The 25,602-nt window shown below is 37.3% G+C and overlaps 1 protein-coding gene across 1 annotated transcript in view; it reads right to left on the reverse strand.

Annotated features, from left to right (window-relative positions):
* Nucleotides 1-25,602, reverse strand: part of LOC129236832 (protein sidekick) — a 188,636-nt gene that overhangs the window by 73,016 nt on the left and 90,018 nt on the right. Inside the window, exons 3-5 of the mRNA XM_054871084.1 lie at nucleotides 20,439-21,186; nucleotides 18,136-18,263; nucleotides 17,423-17,728 (exon numbers count right to left, since the gene is read on the reverse strand). Coding sequence (XP_054727059.1) covers nucleotides 17,423-17,728; nucleotides 18,136-18,263; nucleotides 20,439-21,184 — 1,180 coding nt within the window. The 5' untranslated portion in view covers nucleotides 21,185-21,186. The remainder of the gene's footprint in view (nucleotides 1-17,422; nucleotides 17,729-18,135; nucleotides 18,264-20,438; nucleotides 21,187-25,602) is intronic.

A 25,602-nucleotide genomic window follows, 5' to 3' on the forward strand; every position in this document is an offset into this window, starting at 1 on the left:
AGAAGTGGCCTTAAATTCTATTATTACTGCACTGCATGCATTCCTGTCCGTTCTGTGATTTAAGTTTTATTTTTAATTTTTGTCAATAAAACTTATGGGACTTGCTTGATACTTGACTGACTTTTCATAGAAAAGCTTTATATTTTTAAATTCCTTTTTATTGCGATGGCTTCTTAAGTCACAGCTATGAAAAGTTAATAGCTTAAATATTTTATTAGATGCGAGTACTAGCAAATTAGTGCTAAGACGGCACAAGTCACTTTAGCAATGGCTCACAGATATTTAAAGTAGATCTGGTTAAGGAGAACTTAACATTATTGACTCACGCATTAAACTAAATGCGATGAGTATAAACGCTGCGACAATACGAACTTACATACTTAAGTTTAGCACTCAGGAAAAATGAGTAATAAAAAGTTTTTAAGCCTATTTGGCAAACAATCAAATTGGTTAAAAGGCATTAAACTTTGATGCTATTTGAAAATAAATCGATCATGAAGTGCCAACTTTATTACAATATAAAGTATGTCAAACAGCTTATAGGCTTGTCTCAGTAAGGGGGTATACTTTGCCGGTTTGAGAGCTAACGTAATGAAGCTGCTACTGCTGCTGCTATTCCCTTTGCGGGCTGTGGGTTGTATCTGCGCCAAAAGCACTCAGATGGACAACCAATATGAAGACACTTTCAAACTCAGAGTGGACCAACTTTCGGTAAACAAGGAAAATTCACAAAAGTGATTGAAAAGAAAACTGGCTAGCTGGACAACTGATAAGCAGCCTAGCCTGTGCTATAAAGGGTTGGTGCGGAAAAAGTTTGCACAATAAAAATGTTTATAAATAATATAGGTATGTGTGTTTGTGTATGAGTGTTACCGTGCTTTGTAGGGTAGTTTTGCTTCCGTTTGGGAAATTTGCCTACAGCTCTAAAAGGCTGAAAATGGGTTTGCTAACTTTATATTCTATATGTATAAATATATATACCATATATACATACATATATACGTGTAAACATACATATTTTTGCATACTAATATATATCATTCATCAATAAGTAAACAACAGGTAGGATACAATTTGTAAAATGTATAGCCGCCAACGTCAATTAAATAATCCCAATCTAACTTTTTTGTGTTCGGCTGAACTGTTCAAACTTTGTTCAAACTCCGGCCAACTAATTAGCAATGCAGCGGTATACGCATTTTTTTAATAAGAAATCTAAATTTCCGCCACCACTATTAACCACTGGCTGCGGCCGGGTGAGTTTGTTAGTCACTATCATTCGAGAGGCACTAGGTTCGATGGTCATTTTGGCAACGAAGCATCATCAAATGATTGGAAAAGTTTCTACTTATAGCAATCAGCTTCTTCTAAAACGTATTTCCCTCTATTCGTAGCACAGCATTAGACCGGGTCGGTTCACATAACGAAAAAGGAAATCGCAAAGGTTGTACCTAAGGTTATTTTGAGTGAATTTCGTCAATATCAAATACATTTTTTACCCTAATAAAAACCGTGAAAACCGTTGTTTTTATTGTAACTTGGTTATCTGACATCCGATTTCAAAAAAACAATATTTCAATTTTCCAGTTTTATATTTAATTTTTTTTTGCTACTTCATTTATATTTCGTTCTTAAGCCCTTTTGAGCTCCGAAGCCGTTTTCACATATAGTTTTTACGTTATCCAGAGTTGAACCCCCTAATATAACCTTGCCTTCATGAAACTCAAGTACTTGAAAATATACACTAAATGTTTGTTTTTGAACTGCTTTGCTAATTGATAAAGAAAAATGTTGAAGCACTACAAAATAGTATGATGCATTTGGCTAGAAAGATATTCAGACATAAATAATGCGAATTTAGCCAAGGCATTGTGGAGCACCTCTGACTTGTCCATTTACAATTTGTCCATTTTTCTTTATTCTTTCATGGAGTTCTGCAATAATGTGGAATTAGTAATGCTGTCTAATTGTTTAGGATTCAGGGATCCAATAAAGTTTTGAAATCGACCGAATTATTTTTTTTTTTCGATATTGACATACGTTTTTGACGAGGAAGGGCATTTTTCGGCCTTACCCTTAACTTCTTCAATGATGATTTTAATATGATTTTTTTATACCTCTATATAACCCCTCTCAAAATATATAGTTTTTACTACTCTTGTTGAGGGACTCTATAGTAAGTTACTAATTATCAAAAATATGACTCACTAGAAATTATATAGCCCACTTTTGAATGCGCCATATGCGTATTTATTTTTTTTTTGGTGGTGAAGGTAAGGTTCAATACCCAGAATATTTCAAAAATTTTAATTTAGTATGAAAATTTTTTGAATTTGGTATTAAGTTTGAAGGTTTAAATTATATGGTTTTTGATGTGGTATAACTTATATTGCTATAAAAAATATAGGAAAAACGAAAAAAAGGGGGAAAAGTTAAAAAATTGCTATTATAATTTTTTAACGGGATATACATCAGACGAAAAAACAAACTAAATTTTATATATTTTCATTATCAGTTTAGTTTTTAATGCTTTTTACTGATAAATGTTTTAAAAATATCGAGGAATAAGCACACATTTTAAGAGACTTAAATTAATTATTAAGAAAAGTAAACTGTATAGAACGGAAAAATTTAAGACCGATGTTATTATACAATATTTAAAATAAACAAATATAATTCTTGTAGTTGGTTTCTAATTTGGAACTTAGTTATTTATGTTGAATCCTTCTCTGATTATAACTTGTCGAAATCGCCGAGGCATCGATTTGATTAAGTTTTTGATACAATAATCAATTTTTGATAAAATTTTTGACCATTCGACATTAATTGCACTTCTTCCATTTTTGAAAACCGATTGAGCAAGTATTCTCCATATATTTTCGTTTAAGTGAAGGTCAGGGCTTCATATTATATCTGCCACCCCTAGGTCTATTCTGCAAATACTCAGCGGCCCGCTCCGCTTTAAGGCTCAAAGCGAGCTCACAATGGAGGGCTGTCACACATGGACATTCAACCATCTTAGACTCCTACACGGATATACCCAGTGACTGTGATTATCACCCTCCCATTCTTTGTTTCCTAATGAAAATCCCTTCTAGACTGGAATGGCTTGAAGAAAATCCAACACCGATCACACGCATTAAGATCTACATGGACGGCTCTAAAATGGACACCGGTGTAGGTTCAGGGTTATTTTGCGAAGAGCTTTCTATTAGTGAATCCTTTAAACTACCGGATCACTGTAATGTTTTTCAAGCGGAAGTAAACGCTATTCATGAAGCCTTAAAATGGCTAAAGATAAACAGAATATCATCAACAGATATCTGCATTCTATCAAACAGCCAAGCTGCCCTACCATCCCTGGATGCATTCCAAACAACATCAAGGAGCGTCTTACATTGTCGCCAATCTCTAAATGAGATGGCTAAGCCATTTACACTCATGACTTCTGTCGTTGCAGAAATGAGAAGTTGGAAACAATTTAACACCTTTTTTGCACATGCCCAGCTCTGGGCAGAAGCAGGAGCCGATTTTTAAAATCCTACTTTTTAACGTCATCTATGATCTATACACTTTAGGTATCAACAACCCTTAACGCTTTGTCAAAAGCTTAGGATGGTTTAATATGGAGAGGGAAATGTAGCCCAGCCCCCGCGGCACACAACGGACCCATTTTGTGGTCTAAGTGGCATCGTTGTCTCTATCTGCGATGCGGCTGCCACACATAATCTAATCAGGGCTGCAAGCAGGCCTTTCTCCTCCTCCTCTCCTTCTTCTTCCGTTTATCAAGCCAATACTTTTGAGAACCATCTGTCCAGATTGATTTTTTGTTTTTATCGGGAAAATTTACTATTTCCCATTCATCTTCCCAAAATTGATATTTTTCTGCAAATGCCAATCTGGCATGTTTGTGTCGTGTGGTTAACTTAGTACCTAGACCTAGTTTTACATACTATATGCTAGACTAAAATCCGCTTACAAAATTTGTTGCACACGACGGGTAGTAACTTCCAAATTAAGGGTGTGCCTAATTTGAGCAGGGCTATTTGATTTAATAGGTCTATGGATAAGTTCGTGCGGTTTTACAACAGATGGCGTAACTTGATTATTATTCCATCGATCCACATTTCCAAACATTCATTGGAGAGCTACTGTCGTAAGGCACAAACGTCAGTATAAGTTTTTTATTTGAAGCGTAAACAACAATATTTTTACCACACTTGAAAATGTCGAATTTCGTGCCAAATAATGTGTTTTTGCGGGGAATTCTTCTTCATTATTTTAATATGAAGAAAAAAGCAGCCGAAAGTCATCGTATCTTGGTGGAAGTTTATGGTGAGCATGCTCTAGCTGAGCGAACGTGCCAGAAGTGGTTTGCACGCTTTAAAAGTGGTGATTTTGGCCGCGCCGCCAAAGTTCATGGATACCGAATTGGAGGAATTGCTCGATCAAGATCCGGCTCAAACGCAAGAAGAGGTTGCAAAAACTTTGGGAGTTGATCAATCAACCATTTCCAAACGTTTAAAAGCCATGGGAATGATCCGAAATTCAAATTTCGAAAAAAAAACCGCACGAACTTATTCATAGACCTATTATTTATAGCTAATCGTTTGATGCCCCTCATATCTCTAGCGCTAAGTTTTGGAAACATTCGCACTTTTATTGCAAATGCACATCCACAGCTTTATTTCTTTTTGATTTTGAAGCAATCTCTTGCATTGTAAGGCCTCTCTCTTTCTATGCTAAAATCTGTGCCTGCTCAAATTCAGACAAAGCTTCTCCACGCGACGTGATAATTTACATTGCACACTTTCAAATTAAAAGCAAACGCTTTTGGTCTAATAATGATTTCGTTTTTACAGAACAAGCATTTGCGCGTTACTAAAATACCCGTAATAAATGCGTAATAATTTCCGTTATGAGATACCGTTTTAAACATACAGTTAACGAAACGATATTCAGAGATTTTTTTATTATTGATTTAATAGATACCATTATAATCATCTGGGTTTTATAACTTTTTCGTGTGGTGTATATACTTTTTTTGATGCTTAAAATGCTACAAATTGGAAAGTATTTTACGAAAGGTAATAAAAGTAATGAACTGCAAAATAAAACTGATTGATGATTTTTAAACATGAACAAAAAAATGTAAAATCGCAAGCGTCCAAAAAGGTATTTGTTAGGCGAAGACATTCACAGTTCATTAAAGTGGAAAGTTAAAAAAATACGTATTTCGAACGCCTTTTCGTTAATGCCCCAAAACCATGTCAAATATACAATATCAATCTACAGGAAAACATTTTCTTTTCCCATTTCTCGACCCTCGTCAAAACGAAGATGACATACCCTTTGTAAGTGTAAGTGTTTTGCGCAAGATCTTCCTTTTAAATTCAATAACGAAATAAGTTTGTGGGTGGGTCAGCTTTTAATAAACTTAAAAGCGGTGTTAACCCTGCAGCCAAAAGTAGGGACGGTCGCCTAATTTTAAATTTTCATAATATGCACATCATGACTGAATTCGAACTAGTGAAAAATGGGTTTGAGCACCGCTCACCCGCTGCACTTACCCATTTGTGGCGCTTAATGGCGAAAAGTAAAAGAAACAATGACGATAGTGACCTTTTAAGTTGACTAGGGTTTCTTATGGAGTAAGTTGATGGTTTCATTTGTGATTCGTAAGTAAAGTGGCTCTTTGAAGATAATAAATGCTAATTGTGTGGCTTTTGAATATTAACAAATTTACAATTACATTTTACATTTACATTTTAAAATTTTTGAATAATAACAAAATTTATTTTTAGACTTACATTAAATCTACGGATATTTTAAAAAATATAAAAAAAATATAAATTAATTTAGATTAAAATTATCTGTGCTTCTAAAGAACCGAGATTTGAATATAATAACCTGCTTGTCCGGCAAATAATTAGGTCCTGCCCTATCGACCGTAGCACTGAAGTTAGCGCCCACTAAAGCCTGTATTTACCCGGCAGAATTTAATGTAATGAACCCCTTTAGCATGCCTTTTATTGTTCTACAAAAGCAGCACAGCAAACATTTTAAATTTTCATTCGAAATGGTCATCATTTGCTTTTGCACAAGCCTTCAAACGATTAGGCTATGCAACACGCACGGTTTCCATGGATATTGACGTCGCTGCTCGTCCAAAGATTATTTCACACCCTCCAAATTTCTGTGAAATCTTCGACAGCGCATGTTCTACTCTTCTGATCACAAACTGTATTTCAATGGATTCAGATCTGGAATTTTAGAAGGCCAACCGTCTACGGCTATGAACCCAGGAATATTGTGTTTAGTCACTGCTGGATGGTTTTTGCCTCATGAGCTGGAGCGGAATCTTGCTGGAAGATCCAACGCTCTCCATTGAAGAGAGTACTGCTCAACTGCTTTACCACACCTTCTTACACATCTTCCTCGTACACTTTCGTCGCGTCACGCTTTATTCGCCGAAATGAAGAGATGTAATGCCTTTACAAGATACTCCCCACCAAATCATTATGAAGGCTGGATGGTGGTCACGATGAACTCTTGGTACAACATTTTTTGAGTCTTTAGAAATTTTAGCATAGATTTTGCCATTTTGCCTATTAAAAACTTCTTCAACAGTGAACATTTTTTCATCTCTGAAAAAAAAAATTGTTTCATGGCCGCATGTCAGCGAAGAAGCTGCTTGCATCTGTCGAGTCTAATTTTCTTCAAGCGCTTTGTCAAAAGATGACCAGTTGAGCGACGGAAGGCTTTCATGTGAAGATCATCTCCAATTAGTCTTGACATGGATCTGGTGGATACATTCATTTCCCTGGACATGATTTTCTGCTTTGTAAGAGGATTCCTACGATTTCTTTCCCGAACGGCTTTAATGGCTGCACTGGTTCGAACCATGCGAGGACGACCATTTCTTTTTTCGTCTGTCAGTTCAGACGTTTAGGAAAACCAATGATCGTGCGGTACAGAAACATTCTCGAAATATTAATTACTATATTTTATTTTCAGCAATTCGTAAATTTCACTTGCACGTTTACCACTTTTATGAAATGCAATCCACTGCAATGCGATTTTCCTTAGCTCCCCATTCTACTATTAACAAGCGAAATTTGCCACAAAACTGAGTATAATTTATGAGTAGACAATGCATACGCACAAAAGCAAAAATAACGGAAATTTTTCTAAGAATTTGTTCTCGCCGTATGCATTGTAATATTTGTCACAACATTGTTTGCAAGACTACGTATGGTGAATCTTCAATTACATACATATAAAAGGTGCTAATCGCCCCTATGTAAATGAATAAAGTTGAGACCATGACATGAGGATAGACCCATACCGTTCCCTATGAGGCAATTTATTTACTGATTTTAAGTTAGATCAACTTACTGCTGGGGCAACTCATCTAATGAATTTTTAATTCGATGTTTGCTCATAGGTATGTGTCTGCACATCTACAGAAAGGCTTGTATTTTAATATTTCTAAGTGACACTCTAACTGGGACATCTGATGAATTTTTTCCAGAACGTGAACGGCAAATAAGTGTTCTAGTTGCTGGCTGAGAAAGGTGCTTGATTTCTGATTTAATAACTATAAAAACTACTTTTTCTGCAAAGCTCTGGTTTCGAGAAATAGAGTTTCAACTCTTGACTGTACAATTAAATATGCAGCACGAAAGTAGCGCAGATGTATATGAACTTGGAAACTAGACTCCCTATCACGGTATCAACTTAGACTACTGAGCTTCAGGTACTAACATTCTCAACCAGCGCCAGAATACACCGTGAAAGGGAAGAACGTCGAATTTTTTGCCACTTCTTTAGTTAATCAAGCGGCTATAAAGACTTTCCTAACTGGATTTTCGTATTTCTGTTATGAGATCTTTTAACTTCTGGCAAGCAGAAAGATAGTAACTCCATGTAGGCCATTGCGGGATTGCAGAAAATAAGGCTGCCAACGAGCTGACCAGATGACGTTTATTCATTGCTCGTCTGAGACCGCAGCCGATTTGTTGTCTTAGCTGGTCTACGTCTAAGAGACTGATATACGAGTGAGTAAGATCTGGGGTGTTGTAATAATAATAGTGGATCTGAGTCAGGTAAAACTTGCAGGACTAACTTAAAATGGTTTCGGGGTACCAATTTAAAGTTGCTAAGAGCTTAATCTCACGAGTCATAATGAAAAGTGTTCCTTTGTGTGCAGTATAGCTCTACTCCACGAAAATTTTAACTATATCTGGAAGACGATGAGAATTTTCAACATATGTTTTATGCGTGTACGAGCTAGTTTCTGCCTATTATCATCATCATTGTTAACTGGACAACCTTGGTCGGGTCTTCTCCTGCTGTAGCATATGCCCCCAATTGTCTCGGTTTCATGCCTGTGTCCCCTATGCCCGAAGCCCCAATAAGCCTGCGTCTTCTTCTACATCGTCAATCCATCTAAGCGGTGGGCAGGCCCCTTCTTCTCTGTTTGTGGCATTTACCGAAGAGTATTTGTAGAGGTGGGTAATCCGTATTAGACCGCAATATGTGACCTACCCATCAACAGATTGATCATGATTGTGGTTATCATAGATGAGTGCGCATATAGTTTTCCGAGTTGATGATTGTAGCGTTTCCGCCACTCGCCTTTATCACATATGGCACCAACATTTTTTCTTAGAACTCTCTTCTCAAAAATCAGCAGCTTCTGTTAATCCGCATCTCTGAGTGTCCACGTTTCCCTACCTTATAGTAACATGGAAATAATAATTGAGCGATACAGTGAAATATTTGTTTTTCTCTCTAGGAGGCGACTCTTTAGGTGTTGACACAGCAAAAATTAGCAGCAGTTGGTCATAAGTTTCTGCCTTCTGATGCTATGACTGTTTCGAATGAGGCTACCGAAAATTTCTCAGCATTTCTTGGGGCGTCCGACATCGGGATATCAAATAGCACCGATCCGAAATCACAGCCCCCCTGTGTTATTCTGATGCTCTGGTAGTTTATTTAGGCTCAGATGTCAGTTGGAATCTGATTTGTGATGGGAATAGTTCAGATAGGGAGACATTTAAATCAATAGATAGATAGATTTTTAGCGCTTTGACCTCATGGCCCTGTGTGGCCTCTTGCGTGGCCTCTACTCATCACAATACCTCATCCTCTACTCCCAGTTCCCATATTAAACTTAAGATAGAACTGGGTTGGGATTAGCGTATAGCCTTTATTCTGACTGCAATTGATCGATTTGTCTCAACCTTCTCCGTGCTATAACGCCGCATTTAAGGAAAAGATGTCTTGGAGACCTCTGGGATTGGTCGCAGAAAAGACAAGAGTCAGTGGACCATATCCGAATCCTGTGCAGATGACTGCACAATCTGCAAGGGTCTGTGAGATATATATTCAGGTTATCATTAGTGAGGGAATTTAAATGAATATCCTTCGATCAAAATCGCACTATCAACCCTGGACAGAAAATCCCTTGTAAAAAAAATCTGTACTGTGAAAAGTGAACTTTCAAATGGAAATTTCGCCGATTAATAAACAGTGAACGTGGCGATAGGTAATCGTTAGTTAAAAGCTACTTTTGGAATTTTGGGTTCTACATATACAAGCCACTTCTGTGGCTGAGTGAATTTGGGGTGGCATGTTGGCAATTTAGCTAAAAATAGTGTGTTCATGTTTCATCCCAACAAAAAGGTTATTTACAAAACGTTCGCTAATTCACAGGCAGCGAAAATCTGAAAGCATTTCTACGACGTTTGCTTAGAAACGAGTTTTGTGCTATAGAAGCACTCCATTTGTGAGTTATTCTATATTATTTTAGGGACAACCTTAAACTAATATAAGTACGAAAAATTGAGGCCCTAACCTGCCAATAATTTATATTCATATGCGTATATATTCAACACGAGCTGTAAGAAGTTAAAAACAACACAACAACATGTATTACGAGACAACATAAGTTTGTGTTAGGAAAGTTAAAGCTAAGGAAAAATGGAAAGTAATTCTTAAAATGGCAGCTTCTTGAAAAACTTATACATTTTTCATGCCAGAAAGCCATGTATGAGTAATTGTTAAAAGTGTGACGCAGCAACGCATACCAAGTAAAAAACGTAGTTAAAGGATAAGTAGAGCTAAGCGAAGCATGGTTGAGTCTGAATAGTTTGAGATGCCACAGCCTTACGACGGGTGGGCAAGGTATGTATGATATGTAGTTTATGAACTTTAACTGTTGCCAATTGGCGACGAAAGAAAGACAATGAAAATATTGCCATGTGCTGCGCCACATTTATCTCAGGTGGATAAGTTGAACTGAGCTGAGCTGAACTGAGAGTTGTGAATTGCACATCCTTTGGGTAGAGGGCACACATACGGTATGTATGTATTTATGTATGAATGCAAGGAAGTAACAGAGAATAAAATGTGTGCATACGTGGTCAATGCTTCACGTTCAACTGCATTCTTTTCGGATGAAGCACTCATGCTGCATTTAAATAAAACATTTAAAGCTAGATGGTGCTGAGAATGGCGAATGAATCCGGTTGAGAGAAAAATATATGAGCGAGGCGAAACGCAGGAGAAGATTCATGACTGCAGCCAATAACCGGTTGAAACATATGTATGCATGTGTGTGTATATAAATACGTGTGCATGAATTCAGCTGAAAATATGGTCACATCATCTCCCAAATAAATTTACATCCCCATGCACATGAGATATATTTTCAGGATCTTACTTATCCGGATAATTTACCATCCCGCATTGTACTGATTCTTAATTTTCATATTAAATCTCTTAAAACGACAATGACATAGCAACGGAAAGTGGAATGAAAGCATTTCCAGCTACAAAGCAAACGAGTATATGAAAATTCATATGCTAAGGTAGACAAACTGTCAACCGCCATCCACATCAACCTACCTACCTATCTACCGTAAGTAACATATCCGAAGTATTGTGCCGCACAATTTGTGTGACAAAGCGAAAATGTCCTTAAGTGACAGTCAAGCAAATAAAATGAGTGCAACGAAATGTGAGTAACATTATATGGTAATTTCGTGGCCACGTGTATGCGGGTGAACCTATCTCATTATGTATGAAAATGTAGCCATGTGATTTTGTGTGGCATACCATAGTGACTTGTGCTTTCATTACGAGCCACTTGTAGGCAATTTTCGGAGTAAGTTCCTATTGGATAGTTTTAGTGGCTATGAGTGGAGGAAGAGCAGCAATTTTGTGCACATTTTCAGGTATATTCATGTGGCACTGTATAACTATCGCAATTAACTATTAATTAATGAGCAGATGGCGTTGTGGTGCTGTTTTCACAGGAGAGTGCCCATAAAGCGCGCAAAAAAAGTTGGAAGATGAAGTAAAATGACAATAACTTATGGGGAATTTAATTGCTTAATAAATATTAATCTTTATGTGTATACCTTTTGATTTTATGCCAAAAACTTTAATTATATCTTATGTTAAAAAAGTGTATGGAATTTCTCTATTAAAGCAACTGCATTAGGGATATTTTTGAAGTGAAAACTTCTTTAGAATCGTTGGGAGTGATTTGAGAAAAAGTGAAACGAAAAAAGCGACACTCTTGGCTACGAATATTACATATACACGTAGCGACGAACTAAATAACTTTTAGGCCAGTGCCGACAGCATGGCGCGATAGCCGAGCGGCTAGCAATGTGAGCTTCCGATCCAAAATCCTTGGTTCGAATCACAAGAAAAAAATTTTTTTTATACAGTTATTTTATTTTATTTTATGATATGTTTATGAGGAGCTTTTTTTCATGGCAGAAATACACTCGGTGTTTTGCCATTGCCTCCTGAGGGGTGAGCGCTATTAGAAAAATAGTTTTCCTTAATTTTGGTGTTTTCACCGAGATTCGAACTGACGTTCTCTCTGTGAATTCTGAATAGTAGTCACGCACCAACCCATTCGGCTACGGCGTTTGTTTAATTTTACTGATGCAAAAATGAGGAAAAATATATGAATAAAGTTTGCTTACTGTTTACACATTTTCCAAAGGTGACGGAGAACCAAAAAAAAAAGTCGATTTTCAAACAAATACGAGTGCATATGTGTAATTGTGTTAGAGTTTCGGTCACGCCCCAGCAAAACCTGCGTGCATATGTGTTTGTAACATTCAAAAAAATGTAATTGTGTTAGAGTTTCGGTCACGCAGGTTTTGCTGGGGACGCTCATAATAGCAACCGCGTGTGTATTTTTATATTCGTAAATATTTTCATTCACGAAAATTTAATAAAGTATACACCAGAAGTATCGCGGATACTTAGAAAAGATTACAATAAAGTTCCAATGATTTTAAGTGGCGATTTTAACGTAAATTTTGCATTGGACACAGCGGTTCCTCTAATCTCTCAATACAACACTCAATTTAAAAATGTGTAACAATCGCACTGAATCGACAACACGATCAAAAACAACAATTGACGCGGTATTTCAAAGATATGTTGACAACATCGAAGCCAAAGCATTTGTATCATATTTTATCTATCATAAGCCACTCGTATCATTTGTTGAAATTGAAAACATTGAGGATGAATAACAATAAAATGAAGAAAATAAAATATGAACTTTATAGCAATATTATAATGAACCTATAATTATCTTGCTCCTAATGCTGCTTTCGTCTTATTCTCTCTCAGTTTGTTTTACGGAAGGTTTCACTTCTATCGCGTCTAACCGTTAGACTGGTGTTTTTTTTTTAATATCTTCTTGGTTTTAATTTTTTTTGTGTATATAATTGTGCATGCTACTAAATAAAAAGAGAATTATTTTCAGTGGTGGAAACCTTTCATTTGATCGTAATGCGCTCCACTGCTTGTCTGTTTGTACATCGCAGCTGTGTAGTTCTTAAGTGTCAATTATGATTGACGTACGACGCCATTTACAAAAATCAACTATCTTCCGATAGGGTTAATAATTTCGCACCACCTTGAATACGAGGTGTGTTCGATATAAAAGGCGAATTTTCAAATTTCGTGGGCTACGTACATTCCACTTTCGATTATTATTTTCTTTTAGCAACATAGCAGGTTTAGTTTGTTTGTGAGAGGCACAAATAAGACAAGTGTTTTGCGTGTTCGGTGATTTTCTGCTATCGACACTTAGCTCTCTTGGACTCTTCGATTGGGACGATTGGGCTTTGGTTTCGATGTCATAACCATATACCCATGATTCGTCACCCTTTTAAGCAAATCGGTATCATCGTTGACGTCATTCAGACGTTATTTTTGGTCAAAATTCAGCAATTTTGGAACGACCTTCACGAACACGCTTCATGCACCAAATTTTCCGAAAAAATTAATTTGCTCTGGCAAATAAAAATTGTGATAATAATAAATCACCTAAATTGTATGCAATATTCTTTTATGGTTAGAAATATTGCTCACCTCATAAAAGTAATACGCTAATACGAAGGACCTAATAACAAAGACGTTGGGTTTTTAAATGTATGCAAGTAAGACATGTAAGCGGCCGCCGTTGCCGAATGGTTAATCAGTGACTACGATTAGAAAGTGCAACAAGTTTTCTCCTCTTTTAGTGGTTGATTCTCGGCAGATAATGGAATGTCTCCGAATGAATTTCTGTAATGAAAAAACTCCTCACAAAAAACATTTGTCGTCCGGAGTCGGCTTAGAACTGGAAGCCTCTCCCTTTGTGGAACAACATCAAGACGCACACCACAAAGAGGTGAAGAACCTCGACCAAACCCCCAACAAAGGGTGTAATTCAAAGTATATACTTATATATTACTAAGAAAAGTTCATACTATCGGACTACTATCAAATCTTTTGATATTACGCTCATCTGGGCACTTGACCCCAGTGAAATTGTAGAAAACTGCGGGGCAGATGAGCCAGCTATTTAGCGGTTGAGGTTGTTTCCCTGCGGAATGAGAGGATTGGGATCTCCTTGACTACCTGTGGTCTGCTCCTGGTAATTACACCATGTGAACACGTACACACATTTGTAATGTCAGAAGATCCTTCTGACCACATGGTTCTAAAGCTAACAAAGCCTTGGCTCTCAAATTGTGGAAGCGCGCTTACAGAACATTGTCGCGAGGTATGCATGCTGTGAGACTCGACATTACTTTGAGGATCAGCCGTATGGTGGATTCAGCTCAGCAGCTTATTCTTGGTTGCCCTGCTTTCACGCAGCTAAATTTAAAGTATCTTGGCTCTCATTTCCTTGCTGTGCCTGCTGATATAGCAGGCCAGGGTATTAGCCATTTGATGAATTTCATCAGCAGCATGAAGTTGTTAACGCAACCGCAATTCAGTCACAATTTGGACGCCATCTACAAATCAACCCCACGCCCCTCTTTTCTAATTGTCCTATTATCTCTTTTTCCTTTTATCCTGTGCAATGGTATCACAAAAGAGGGATTTGATTTTTTTCGTCCAAGTGGGCACTCTAATCTAACCTAACTCAGAAAAATTTTGTGGTGTTCACTCTTCGAAAAGTTTTTACTTATCATCAATCAATAGGGCTCACCCGATTCATTTCAAAGGATGTGCCGCTCAATTATTAAAATCCCCACCAAATAGTCATTTTATGGGCATGAATTTAGGGTCAGAGTATCTCGTGCAAATTGCTATCGCCTCGAAGTGAACAATTTTGCTAGTTTTCATTTGTATTTATCGAAGCGAGCCTTATCGCTAAATATGATTTTTGTTTTGGCAAAATTTAGGCCAACATTTAACTGTTGTTAGACTCAATCACCGACCACCCGGCGGGATCTGTTATGTTAAGTTCTTGGGTTAGTTTGATTTTATACGGCTGCAGCCTTAATTCCTAAGAAATTTAGTGCCTCCGGGCTTCTTTTACATTTTAAAACCAGCAAAATGGTGCAGGTTTACTTATGATTAATGATATCACCCAAGATAGAGACCTTCACTATGTAAAGTCGGTCTCTGAGTACGAAAATCTACATAATTTTTTTTTATAACGTAGTTTTCGAGATGTCGGTAAACAATGGTTTTGGATTAAAGAAGAAAAGGTAAATCATACTAATTTATAATGCTGCAAAATTAATTACAAAGACAAGTATTTTTTGCATCGTGGGCAAACAATTTATTCATGTGAAGCCCGGCCAAACCGACACACCTACAGTAGCTCCAAGCGAAACTCGTACATCCACCTAGATATTTGGTTTTACATTAAATAGGGGGCTAGAAACTAATTTGTTTTATTTAATTAGTGTACTGAGTAGTGCATTAAACGGCAAAAGCAAAATTTGAAATTTATTAAAATAAAAACAAATTATTTATCAAGTGGCCATTTTCAACGCAAAAGTCAAACTCATGCAGTGTTAATTGATCAGACAACAAAAATCGCTTCGGGAAATATCTGAAATTGTAAATCGAAGCCGATCCACCGTACAGTACCTCATAAAACGGTACAAAACAGATAAAAGAGTTAAAAATAAACTAAAAGTTGCAAAATAACAAAATTTTCTCTCCGAGTGATGAATAATATATTTTACAGCAAGTCAAAAAGGATCCATTTTTAGGTGCACCGAAATTCGCAACAATTGCCGAAAACGATTTGGGGGAAAAATGTTGCCCACAGACAATTAGAAATATACTCAGTACGGCTAATATCAAGGGCAGAAAAGCAAGGCATAAACCATATATCAACGAACGTAATCGTAAAGCAAGAAGAAGCGATTTGCCAAGATCAATCAAAAGATTTCTCATTTTGGCGGAACGTGCTATTCACTGATGAAAGAAACTTCAACCTTTTTGGTTCAGATGGCAGATCCTATATATGGAGAATATTAAATGAAGCGTTACTTGCCAAAAATATGAACCCTACAGGAAAGCACGGTGGTGGTTCAGTAATGGTGTGGCGTTCATTTTCTACATCTGGGCCGGAAGAATTGCAGGGTATTATGAATCAGGCTGTGCATCTTAACATTTTAAAAGAAAAATTGCCTCTTTGTAAAGAAAAATTTGGTCTGGGGGAAGATTTGTATTTTTATCAGGACAATGGTCCGAAGCATAAGCATGGTTGCTATATAATAGCGCGCATATCTTAGATACACCAGTTCAGATTTAAACCCCATTGAGAACTGTGGAGCTATATCAATGGGAAAGTTCGCCAGCATAACATAAGTTCAAAGGATGACATGAAGGGAGTCCTTCAAGACAAATGGCAAAAAATTGAGCCCAGCTTTTGTGGAAAACTTGTTAAAAGTATGCCAAGTAGATTACAAATGGTTATCAGAAACAAAGGCGCGCATACGAAATATTAATATTTACATTAACTTTACTTTTATATAATGCACGCGTTTGGCATTGAATTACATGAATTTTATTTTTTCACCTCACTTAAAATGTAATTGAATTAAAAATTTGGGTTTAATTATTTTTTTCTTGATTGATATCACTGTAGTAATAAAATGTGCAATAACTTTTTTGAACCGTTTTTTTACTTATGATTTATGAAAATAATTTTTTTTTGAACTGTATGAGTTTCGCTTGGGGCTATTGTAAGTCCTCCGAAGCCGAATATCCGTGGTTCGAAGCTGATGCCGTGTATTTGGTTAAATGAGAATGGTATGCAAACATTAATGGGGAACGACACCGACAACTCATTAGACTAAAGCGAGCAGCGAGCTTCTGCAAGGGGCGACCAAACCTGAGTCATATTTCCCATCATGATAATGCTTGGCTGTATGATACGTAACCCGCTAAAACCAATCTTAAAAATAGCGGACGGCAAGTCTTACTTCACCCTCAGGTCAGCCCGGATATTGGGCCTTCTGACTACCATTTGTTTCGATCAATACAAAATGCTATGCCCTGATATGCTTCACTTTACTTGATGATATCGGAAATTGGATCGATGCGTTTTTGCGCACACTCAAAGATGAGAAAAAATTGTAGTTCTGGTAGAAACAACTTTGTATAAAATACTCGTACATTGTAAACATTTTTTAAATATGGACTCAAAGCTAGAAAAAAATTTCTAAAATATAGTTGTACATTCATTGAACTTTGTACATAATATTTAATAACAAATGCAAGTGTATAAATTATCATTTTGGCAAATACATATGTATGTATGTATGTATGTGCATGTGAATTGTTTTTTAAATTCTTCCACCATTGCTACTTTGTTAATGTTAAGCTTAAAATTTATAAAAAACCAAAACAAGTTCTTCAGAACTAAACGTTATTGTGCATGCAACCGGGCAACTAATATCCAACTCACTACAGTGAAATCGAAAAGTATAACGCCATTTTCAAACAAAAGCATATAAATACAAAAATTTGTGCAGAACAAGACGCAACTACTGCTTACAAATAATAGAACGTGCGAATGAATGAATGGAAAGTATGGATGTGCAGGTATAGAATTATGATAAATAGCTTTTAGCGCCCATACCAAAGCGAAAATCCTTGCGGCGATAGCCAGTACTCATGCCAGAATGCGATGATGATGCTCTTACACGCTGGATAATACGCGGTTGTGCTAGACGCTTGAAGCGTTGCAACAAACTGCGCACGTACCCTTGCGATGACGATGATTTACACTTTTCAACAAAATGCACCGGAATTGCATTCGGTCGATTATTATTAGCTGTAGACATGCGCCGTACACTATGCTTTGAATTAGTAGTGGAAGTTGTAGTAGTTGCGGTTTCTTTGAGTGGTGGTGGTAGTAAGCCTTTATCATGATTATCCATTGCAGCTACCGTTGAGAATATCGAAGGGAATTATTAGTTTGTTCGAGCATTTAGTATGAGGAAAATATATTTGGAAATTATTTGTTAGTTAATTTTTATTTTTTGTTTTAGAGTTTTCCCACATGAACATATGCAAGATATTAACGAGGAAGAAAGAGAAGAGAGAGCGTATGAGAGAAATATGAAATATCTGTATGTGTATATGGGAAAGCATGAAAAGCATTTCGTGTTGGACAAACATATTATACTACATATATATACATATTTATGTACAGAATGAGAATAAGTTGTGGATGTATTCATTTTCATGTTTGATGTTTCTTAGATGTAGATATGTATGTATGAGTACTCAATGCACCACAAATTGAACTCTTATTATTAAAGGTATTTCACTGGCTTTGAATGTACTTACATTTGACACGCAACCAAGTGTAGGCGCTCTTTTCACCTGCCTCATTGCTGGCGAGGCATTGAAACATGGCTGCATCTTCTAGGGTAAGTTTCTTGATGATCAGTGAATTATCCTCCTGAAGTGTGTATCTGAAAAAGAAATTTTTGAAATACAATTACCCGCCTACATATAAAAGCTATACAGGGTGGTCCATATAGTAGTTTATTCTTATACAAGGTGGCGCAAAAGTAACCTTGCGATGTTTTTTGGCTCTAATTAAAAAAAAAATGAAAAACTTTGATTCTTCTTGTGGATTATTTTTATTTGGTCTTTTAATTTTTTTTACATCAAGTCGAGAATATGATGTCATGTAAATGGCCGCCGCCACATTTGATTGCCATTTGAGCCCTTTTTATGGCATTTTCCATCACTTTGGCCAAAACTTGCGGCGATAGGTCCTCACATTCTTGACGGATATTGTCTTTAAGAGCTGCAAGAGTCTAGGACTTTTTGACATAAACCCGCGACTTCAAAAAGCCCCACAAAAGAAGTCTTATTTGCGTACCCGCTAAGATGGAAATGAGCCTCATCACACATGATTATTTTTGATGAAAAATCATTGGTGGTGATTAAGGATGGCTTGAGCGTATGTTAGACACGATTGGCGGTCAGCAGCTAACAGCTGATGCACCGTCTGGACTTTGTACGGAAACATCTTCAAATCTTGTACCAAAATTCGCTGTAAATACCGTCGACTGATACCCATTTGCGTGGCACGTCGTCTGGTCGATGTCGACGGCGCTTCCATGACATCCTCGGCTACAGCAGCAATATTCTCTACCGAACGGCTACTCCGGGGTCTGCCATATCTCGTGTTGTGCCAGTCTCTTCGAGGCGAGCGGCTAAACGTCGCAGTATATCACCAGTAGACGTTGGACGGCGAGGAAATCTGCGACGAAATTCACGTTGTGCCAAAGTCACCGACCGATTATTGATCAAATAAATAGTCAGCAATATTCCGCGTTCTGGAGCAGTGTAGCGTAACATTGTTTATTAACGTGTATTTCGCATGTGTTTACTACACAAATGTCAAAACAGAACTGACATTAGGGACTAATCGCAAAATTTATAGCATTTTTTGATAGGAGGATTACTTTAGCGCCACCTGTTATTATCAAAAAAAAAAAGCCAAAAATCAAATCATTTTCGGTATATTATTGGTTTATTCGAAAGAGCAAGGCGACCGGCTTGGTGCAGGACTACCATTCGGAATTCAGAGAGAGAACGTAGGTTCGAATCTCGACAAAATTAAGAAAAAAAAAGTTTTTTCTAATAGCGGTCGCCCCTCGGCAGGCAATAGCAAACCTCCGAGCGTATTTTTGCCTTGAAAAAGCTCCTCATAAAACATATCTGCCGTTCGGAATCTGCTTAAACCTGTAGGTCCCTCCATTTGTGGAACAACATCAAGACCCACGCCACTAATAGGAGGAGGAGCTCAGCCAAACATCCAAAAATATTCTATTATATACTTTATATTATATATATTATATTATATACTCGAAAGAGCAAACATTCCCCTTATGGAACCAACCTATGGACCACGATTTTATTCCTGTGGTAGGATAGGGAAGCTTTGCAGTAGCGCATCCTGTTAACTTAGAGATAGCTGATAACACGATTACCGAATTTGGGGCACAAATTTGGGCTGTATGACATGACGAAACCAAAGATCGTCCAAGTTCATATCTTCAATTTACGATCAGAAAAGATGTGTGTCATGCCCGTGAACACTACACCGTTGACGGAAATGGCGTTTCCAACAGCGTTTTGAATGAAAAATTGGCCAATTATGCCACCGCTCCGAAATTTGCACTAAATTGGCAACCTTGGAGGATGCAATGACTTCCCAAGAATCACATGCAGGTTTTCCAATCCCCAAATTTTTGCTTGTTAACATAGCCGTCAAAATGAAAATGAGTTTCGCCGGAAAAGTTGATTTTGACTTCCTTTAAACAAACCCATTAATTCAGCAACAACTTTACTTTGCAATACTTCTTAAAGTTGTGTAAGCGTTAAGTGATCCTTTACGTTTCACGGAGACATGCTACTGATTTTCTGGTAAGATTTCAGCGGGGAGGAGTTGTCATTGTCACAATAACACATGATTGAAACAAAAATATAATCCTACTTATATATCGACCCCGTATAGCATTATTGCGGCTTCACTTAATGCACACAATGCACGTAGTCTACACTAAGTTTAAATTTATTTCTAACAGATGAGTTATTATTCTTACTATGCATTCTTACGTGCCCATACTCACTTTCCATCATTTGTATCGATGATTTCGGCATTTTTGTACCACTTCATCACCGGCATTGGATCGCCTACCACGTCACATGGCAACGTCACCAGTGCACCAAATTCACCAAACGTTTCTGTGCGCATTTGTGTGAAAAAGGTGGGAGCTTCCAACACCTCCACTTTGGCGCTAACTGTCACTGTGTCATAGCCACCGCTACGTAGCCGCACCTGACACGTGTACTCGCCCGAATGTGTTAAATTAGCAGCAAGCAGGGATAGCGAACGATTCCAAGGATCGTTGAGTGTGTGCGGCACACCAGCATTCTCAATGGGTATACCATCCTTTAGCCACAGAGTCTCCAATTCATGCAGGGGTCGCGCATTCGCGATACATTCCAATACGGCCACCTGTTCGCCACGTTTCACTTTCATGTCTTGCGGATGCACAACAATTTCAGGTGCTACCTCAACATACGGATCTCCACTCACGTTCAATTGTATGAAAGCGCTATTCTCCTCCTTGCCCAACTGTGTGTTTATGGCACGAGCACGATATGCTTTGCGATCGTCCTCGTCTGCGCTGAGTATTATCAATTGATTCGATTTTGTTACGGCATATTTGATGTCATAGTTCAGCGGACCTTCAACCGTTTGCCACATCACCGAAGGTGGCGGTTGCGATTCGATAGGTGGTAAATCAAAAATGGCCGGATGACCTGACGTCACCGTGAGATGGCCAAGTGTAGTGTTCTCGAAGATGCCCATATCTGAAATTGAAGGTAAAAGAAAGAAATTGTCAGTAGTGAATAAAGTGAGGCATGATAGGGAGAAGTTCAGAAAATTAAGTTACTTGTAGCCGTCAAACGATGTCAGCGGAATCGCTTAATTCGTGAGCGGATGTTGACTGACGGGATAAGACGAACAAGAAATAAAACTAGCAAGAGCAAAAGAAACAAAACAAACGCTGAGAAACGAGCTTTACTTTAATGTCACGAAATCAATTAAAGGTCGCCGTTTCCAAGAATTTATTAAGGCAGTGAAAAAAATTGGGGACATAAAAAGACGAAAGCCGTAAATGAAATACATACAATAAAACAAGGGCTGCTTATGTAATCAGTCTGCCAGTTTTTTCTTCTCGTTGCATTCTAAATTGACAACTTGAGCTGCCGCCAACCTCACTCTCAAATCCATTTATGTGACATACAAACGAACAAACCTAAGAAGAGTGTACTAATTAATTTAAGTGTCATGCGGTTATCAACACAATGCCTTTCTTTACTTTTAAGAAAGAAATAGCTAGTTAAGATAGATAGTATGTAACTCTGCCTAAAAATTAATTCTCGGGGTACCCTTTGACACTATTAATTACCAAATGTAGACATATACATACATATGTACAGATATTATACAGTTTTTTTTTAATATTTATAGTTAATCGTTAGAGCTCATTGTGCAGTCTTGGCTTTGATGATCTCTATGCGTATAATAACTGGTTGAACAAATTATATTTACTTTCAGCTCTAAGACCCAGACTATAATTTTCCGAAGATTCTTGTTCTGCTGAATGCGAATCTGACCTTAGAACAACCATAACAAGTCATATTTTCATAAGGTTATGATAACACCGCGTTACACACATTCTGTCCTATGAACCAAATATACTTTTTCGGAAAGGGGATAAAAAATAAAAATACACGTGTAACGGCGATTTTCATGTACACGTCACAATTTTTTTTTTGTATTTTATAACTTTAAACGAGCAATTCTTGTATGCATATCTACGGATATCGGATTTGAATGAAATTGGGCACACAGATAGTGTATCACATTTCTAGACTTTTCACCTAGGTGTTGCCACTGACAATGTTTCACAGGTTTGCCACCTGTTCGAAATTAAAAAAAAAAATTCCATGAGATATGCCCATGTGGGTATCAAAAGAAAGGTATTTCACTCCGCATTACAATAGAGATATAAAACCCCCAATTTTTTTATTAATTTTATTATACATATTAAAATTAAAAATTGTTACATTAAAAATTTTAATGCTTTTACAGAAACTTCGGCCTTTTATTTTTGCGTTTGTAAGCATTTGTATCAGTATCGCGACAAATAGACCAACAGTATTCGCCAAGCATATGCGTAATGTCTTGTCCTTTAAAGCGCGTCATATGGAATACTGCTACGTCGATCACGAGCGGCTGTTATTTTAAAATCAGCCGCCACTATATTCCACTGCTTAAAACGTGATGCAAAGAGTTTGGCTGTTCTCTTTGACAAATTTCCTTCTCGTACAAGGCCATTGAAGTCGGCTTGCGTTACTAAATGCGGAACTGCAGTCCCAAGTTCACTGGGTGTTGGTACAAATTCCGATACTTCTGGTTCCCCGCATCTCGCATTCGATGCAAGAAATGTTGATAGCATTGTTGGTGCTACTGTTGGTTCTGTTGGTCCCTTAATTCGGGAACATCATCAAAAATCTCCATTGAAGTCGCTATACGTTCTTCTGGTGAGCACAGAACCGCTGGAATAACCGATTCTACATTAGCGTAGCGAATTTTATTGCGGCGAAAGTATTGGTACCCTTTAGTTTGAGTAAAAGTTACGCAAAAGTAGCACAGTTCACTGCAGTGCTCCGGACGTGGTAGCCAAATTGTTGGTACAGAGTACTTTATTGTTGACCTTCCGTCAGTAAACTTGCATAAATTTCTATAGCAATAGTCGCACACGACTTCCGGAGTATACAACAAGTAAGGAACATAAGCTGTCTTGAATATTTTCTGAAACGAATTAACCACTGTTTTCGTAATATTTTTAAAATGTTTACTTCGTGCGGATAAACCGCAAACGTAACAAAAGTTATTTCGAGTCGGTCACTGCATTTTTCTTAAGATGAAATATACAGAAAGACGTTTTCGCGCAACAGAACTTAAAACAATTGTCAAAGTATACGTCTCCTAGTAGCGCAACTGTCAGATGATCGGAACTTCCGGAACTGTAACAAACACACAAACGGCACAGAGTGTGTTGTATGAAACAATAAATTAAAGGTTAATAAGTTGTTTAAAAGTTTGGAGTCCCTTCAAGTTATGCCGAAAATTTAGAAACAATTTTTTTTTTATTTTTTATTAGAAAAAAAAAAAAAAAAATTTAAGAAAATCTGAGAATTGATAATTTTTTTTTTTTTTGATCTTACATAATAAAAACATTTCCACGAGTCTGCCTGCAGAAATTCAGCGCGATTGGATCACGGAAAAAGGGTTAAAAATTGATCCAAAGTTTTTCACACCGGCGGACTACGAGCTCTATATTTTATACATAAAAAAAATTCTGACGTGTACATGAAAATCGCCGATACACGTGTATTTTTATTTTTTCTCCCCTTTCCGAAAAAGTATATTTGGTTCATAGGACAGAAAAAAAGTTGGTTTTTGTAACGCAGTGTAATGATTCTGCCACAGTGGCGGTATTCGCTAGTCTTCATAAAAGTCGGTGCCGCCATCGGCAGTATGTCATTAACGGGGAAAGGAAATATTTCCGGGATCAGTAGAAAGCCATACCATTAAACACAATAAACCTATGTTGTCTCATATCCTTATATTTGTTTTAAATCACTAAGGGACAAATAAACTAAATTTGCTTCAACTAGTTGGTACTCCTATCAGAGAAATTTGCCCATCCCAAAGTGTAAACAAACTTAATTCGCTGAGCGAACTGCCTTGGACGAAAGTTTCCCACAGAAGAGAGGAAATTTCTGGGTTTCAGCCCAAAGAGCTAAATATAGCTACAACCGTTTGCAGATCAGTCAACACAAGCAGAATAACCTTGACTTTAAAAGTATTTTTTACGGATAAACTCTATGCAGCTTTTCTGCCTGCCACCTTTTTTTGAGTTTTCCAGTCAGCTTATTATGAAAATACCAGCTTTTGGCAGCATTCCTTAAGACGATTGTTGCGTACCTTGAAAATATTTTGAAGCCATAAATGCACTTGAGTGTTTACTCTTATTTGTGTAATGTTAGCCAATAACACTGTGTAGCAGCCATCAAAAGACAAGAATGCAGTATTGCTAATAAAGAAAGAGAAAGAGCTTTAAAATATTGTACCACTTGTCCCTTAACGTCACGTCTTGGTCTTAGTTGATCTAAATTATTTAAAAATTATTTGTAATCAACTTCATTTACTATTAATATTGTCTTTAAAGGTCTATAATAAAATTTAATGGCGCATATTTTTCGTGAAATATTTTAACCTATAATTTCTTACTTTCGTGGGTCACTTTGGTCCTTAGTTTTAAAATTCTGAAAAGTATTAGGTTGGTAGTTTGATTACTGACTGCACGAAAATGATGTACGGAATTGGTGCAGGGATTTATTGCGCAGAGTTGGACATCAGGCGTCCAATTAAGTTCCCTGACCACTGTAGTATTTTTCGAGCAGAAGTCTTTGCGGTAGGAAAGGCTGCAGAAATAGCACTAGCAAAGACATCGAGCGCTTCCAACATAAATATATACGTTGACAGTCAAGCGGCAATAAAGGCAATAAACTCATAAGAAATTTCATCTAAAGACGATCATGGGACCAGCTAAGCCATAGAGAAACTAGCCGCAGACAGACGTTTGCACATCTATTGGGCACCCCGACATAAGGGCATTGCAGGAAACGAAATTGTAGATGAGATTGCCAAAAGCGCTGTTTACATACAATTCGAATAAGAAAACGACATACCGAAACCTTTAAATACGGTATACAATGACATCGCTAAGGACATGAAAGCAAGGATAGACAGGAGTTGGAATAATCTAGCCTCTTGCAAAACCGCGAAAATCATGTGTACAGAGAATCCGGACAAATACGCCAGATTCGTACTAGCCTTGTCTAGAAAGGAAAGCAGAACTATGGTAGGTATACTGACAGGACACAATTTGTTAGCGGCCCACGCATACAAGATGAGAATTGCAAACAATGATAGCTGAAGATTTTTCAATGAACTAGAAGAGAGGGAAACGCTAGAACACTTTTATGGTCTTGCCCTGCATTAGCTATAACCCGAATGAAATGTTATGGAGCTTTACAATACGAGAGGGTAGAATGTCTCTCTGGGTTAGACTCGCAAAAGACGCAAGCTTATTACAAGAAGCCTACTACAAGGAAACGTAAGGGTCAATCTCCATTTGGTACCACTAA

This window comes from Anastrepha obliqua, chromosome 2 (assembly GCF_027943255.1).
Source record: "Anastrepha obliqua isolate idAnaObli1 chromosome 2, idAnaObli1_1.0, whole genome shotgun sequence".
NCBI classification, from domain to species: domain Eukaryota; kingdom Metazoa; phylum Arthropoda; class Insecta; order Diptera; family Tephritidae; genus Anastrepha; species Anastrepha obliqua.